General features: G+C 36.3%; 1 protein-coding gene across 1 annotated transcript; it reads left to right on the plus strand.

Annotated features, from left to right (window-relative positions):
* Positions 1-390: 390 nt before the first annotated feature.
* Positions 391-3,482, plus strand: LOC107801339 (RNA polymerase II transcriptional coactivator KIWI). The gene is made up of 3 exons (XM_016624650.2): positions 391-586; positions 666-771; positions 3,200-3,482. Exons 1-3 carry the CDS (start codon positions 464-466, stop codon positions 3,277-3,279), a joined length of 309 nt encoding a protein of 102 aa, XP_016480136.2. The 5' UTR covers positions 391-463; the 3' UTR covers positions 3,280-3,482.
* Positions 3,483-3,773: the final 291 nt, after the last annotated feature.

Genomic DNA, 3,773 nt, shown 5'->3' on the forward strand with positions numbered 1-3,773 from the left:
AACTTTTCTGCCAAGACATTAAAAGAAATATAGCAGCTATCATTTGAAAATTCCATTCAGCATCCTAATCGCTCCTGAGCTGGCTTTAAGTCATCTACAACTCTAATATGTAACTCTAATATGTATATCTGTTAGGACTTAGGACTTTAGATATGTATTTACTGCATGTGTTTGAAGTTGTTGGATAAGCTTGCAAAATTTATAAATTTAGGGTACGGAAAGCACTGCCACCTTCCACATGCTGAGTCAAACTTTGGTGTTAGGGTAATCTTTTCTTAATTTCTCATAGGGCTAAGGCCCACTGTATGAGTGTTTGGGTTGGGCTCTATAAATTTTGACCTTTCTGGGCTTAAATCCGGTTGAACCAAAAATGCAAGGGCCAGGGAATGAAACTCTAACGCCCAAAAAGGGTATTATTATCCCCAATTCCCACTTCTCAAAATTCCACAACTTTCTTGAAGAAATGTCGAGAAGGTTCGGAAAGAGAAAGGAAGAGGATGACTACGCTTCAGAAGGCGACAATCCTCCTAAGAAATCTTCCAGAACTGATGATTCTGACGATGCTGATGGCATCGTGGTGTGTGAGGTCTCTTTTTTCACTTCCCCAAACATTTTATGTCTCACTTACTTCTCTACTGTTTTTCTGATTTTTGCGTTGGTTTCAGATTTCTAAGAATCGGAGAGTATCAGTTAGGAGCTTTCAAGGGAAGATAATGGTGGATATTCGTGAGTTTTATGTTAAAGATGGCAAGCAAATGCCTGGCAGAAAAGGTACCTGCTGCCTATTTATTTTTTATTTTTCTTTTCGGTTTCTGTATGTGATTTTGGGCGATGCTTGCTACATTTGAAAATCTAATGATTCTATCTTTGTTGCTTTTAGGGTTTTCTTAAAATAATATTTTTTTTTATATGATGACGAGAAATAAGGGATACTTTTAGTTTTATCAACTCTGTAGCATGGGATAGTAGTGTAATGAATTTCTCCCTCTAGGATTCAACTTTCTTCTGGTCTTTATATATGGTGAATTCAAGACATGTGTCTTCCACATAAACATCTATCACTTAAGAATAGTTAATTGATATGCATTTTCATTTTAATTTTTAACATTAAGGTTAAATTACCTGGTGTATATAAGTGTTTACCTCTGGTACATCTGTATATAAATTTTTTTTTTTTTTTTTCGTTGATCACAAGTAGCATGAAAATTCTTCGGTTTCTAAGTTTCTTTTGTTATATTCTCTCTTGTTCCTCGTGTTTCTTTTTAGGGGGAATTGTGTATCTTGGTGTTCCTCTTAGATAGCCAGTATTTTCAACATCCTTAAAACAAAGCAGATATGTCATGAATTGCTTTCCGTCGAAACTTTCTTCAAAAAATTGTAACTATGATTTCCCATATCCTCTTTTGATTGATAACCAAGAAATTCTCGAGGGTCAATAGCATACGGTTTGAAATGTAGTGGATAATGGGCCCGCCCCTCAACCCTTCTCCACTTAAATGCCAGACTTTTGTCTGGGTTTAAACTCGTGACACGCACCCTATGCTACTTTTTGTGAACCATTCTTTTGCACCCTCCTTAAATGCATAGAAGTCGGAATTCTTTCTTACCTAGATTCTAATATAATTATATTCAAGCTAAGGAGAAGAGGTTGTTTCTTTCATAATGTACTTTTTCCTGTGAAACAGTATCAATGTTCGCACAAGGATTCATTCATATATATCAAATTCAATGCTAGCACTTATAATATTTCGGTTTATCACAATTCTGGGACAACAATAAAAATGTTGAAGACTTGAGGATGGATTTTGGTAATCTTGTATATGGAACGGGTTCAAGATTAGTGTGAAGTAACTTAGGGAAGATATTGGTGTTTTTTTTTTTTTTTTGGGTTTGTATTTTTCAAGTTCAGCCGTTCCTAAGAATTATCAATTCCCATATGAAGCTGGTTGATGAAAGGAGCTTCTGTCTCTTCACACGAGCCAATTCGGAAGTATACCTTTTCACAGGTTTCTGTATTAGCTTAGGTAATGGGTTAAAAAATTGTAGGTAATCTGCAGACGGGAAAATTGCTGATTGAACGTTGTTGGTATTACTAGTTACTCATTACTGATGCTTTGTTGACATGTCACAGTTTTCATGTTGGCACGTTATTATTGCATTTTGACAGATCAACCCAAATTATATCATACTGGGTCGACTCTGGCAATACTATGCAAATTAAGAATCTACAGGATTTTTTTCATTGTGTAAAAAGCAAGATATGCTTTGAATGTGCCTTTTATGGTCAGAAGAAGAGTTTTTGCTCCTATTGTTCTTGCCTTGAGGTCTACCAGAGCTTTCTTCCATCAGCTAGGAAACTCTTTAACATTCTTTATGTTAGCCTTTGTGGCTCTATCCTTCCAAATGTCAGCTTTCTTCTCCAGAGTTATTTCCTTTTCCCACAAGGTCTGCCTCTTAGAAAGGTCGAGAAAAATATTAAGTAAATGATGAGAGGTGACATTGTAGGATGTGGACACTATTTTCACAAGGCCCGTGGTTGTATACTTCAATAAAGTTATTACTCTTGTAGTGGCGCTCAGTCACATTTACAAATGTTAAGTGTAGTTCTGAAATATATTTACCATATGCTGTCTCTTTAATGCTGTCTCTTTACCATTGATGTTAGAAGTGAACATTGTTAATTGAGCTGAATTGGGGCATAGTGAAACTTGTAGAAAGAGAGAATCAGTTGGTTTATGCGAGGCTAGATGGAACCAGCTCATAGTATTAAATAAACTTGCATTGGGCGAAGACATTGTGCAGTTCTGAAGCTCCTCTGGCTCAAACTTAATTCGTGCTGCCTCTTTGGTTGATCTGTTTAGGTTCCTCAGCATGTCCTGAAGTTTGCTCTTGTACTTTATATATGTACCAGTGCATCTCCATGGTGCTTTTCATTCTTTAAAATACAATACATCAAACAGCTCTCAGCTCCTGCACTGCTTTAAAAGAATAAATAAAGAGGGAGGGAGGGTGGGAGCGTTAGTTCTTGCCCGCAGACCAACTGTTAACTGCTTTAGTTATATCTTCTATTCTCAACACAAGTTTATTTATATTTTTATTCATCTTGTATCTTTCTTTGAATATAATTTCCAGAGGCCCATGTATCTGCAAATTTAGAAACCGTACCTAACAGTAGTGTTTTTCCTTTTTCCTATTTCAGGCATCTCATTGAGTATGGATCAGTGGAATGTACTCAGAGATCATGCAGATGAAATAGATGAGCTTGTCGCGAACAGTTAAACATAGGAAGTGTGGTGTATCACTAAGTTGATGTATAATTTTATTATGTGTAAAAGACTAGTTGACTTGGAACTGGAGACATTTTCCGTTGGTACAGTTCCAGATTATGGACCCAAGCAAGCTCTGTTTATTTGGTTATTAAATGGCTTTAGGATATGTACTTTCTGAATGGGATTTTAACATGCATGCTTTGTGGCTAAAAAGAATGGCCCTTCTCTGAACCATTTTTTTTTTTCCTGTTTCCAATCTTGAGTCTCATTGCTAATAAACATTTATCTCAACTTGTAAGCACGCATAGAGTCGAGAAAGATGTCCGTTATGGACAAAAGCGACACAGGAAAATAAAACAAAGCACTTAATTGAATTCATATTTTCTATGGTATATGCAAGGTTAGCTGTAAGAGTCCTAGGAAAAATTGTATGCTTGGAGAAGGCTTTAGTAACCTTGTATTGTTCGACCAAACTGAGGTGACTTTGCATTCACCGAAAGCGGT

This window comes from Nicotiana tabacum, chromosome 17, assembly GCF_000715075.1.
Source record: "Nicotiana tabacum cultivar K326 chromosome 17, ASM71507v2, whole genome shotgun sequence".
In the NCBI taxonomy this organism is placed as follows: Eukaryota; Viridiplantae; Streptophyta; class Magnoliopsida; order Solanales; family Solanaceae; genus Nicotiana; species Nicotiana tabacum.

What these genes read in the sequence shown, in the direction of transcription:
- LOC107801339 (XM_016624650.2), top strand. Translation starts at nt 464, where the DNA reads ATGTCGAGAAGGTTCGGAAAGAGAAAGGAAGAGGATGACTACGCTTCA. An exon ending in ATGGCATCGTGGTGTGTGAG is followed by an intron (nt 587 to 665) that starts GTCTCTTTTTTC and finishes CGTTGGTTTCAG; the next exon opens with ATTTCTAAGAATCGGAGAGT. An exon ending in GCAAATGCCTGGCAGAAAAG is followed by an intron (nt 772 to 3,199) that starts GTACCTGCTGCC and finishes TTCCTATTTCAG; the next exon opens with GCATCTCATTGAGTATGGAT.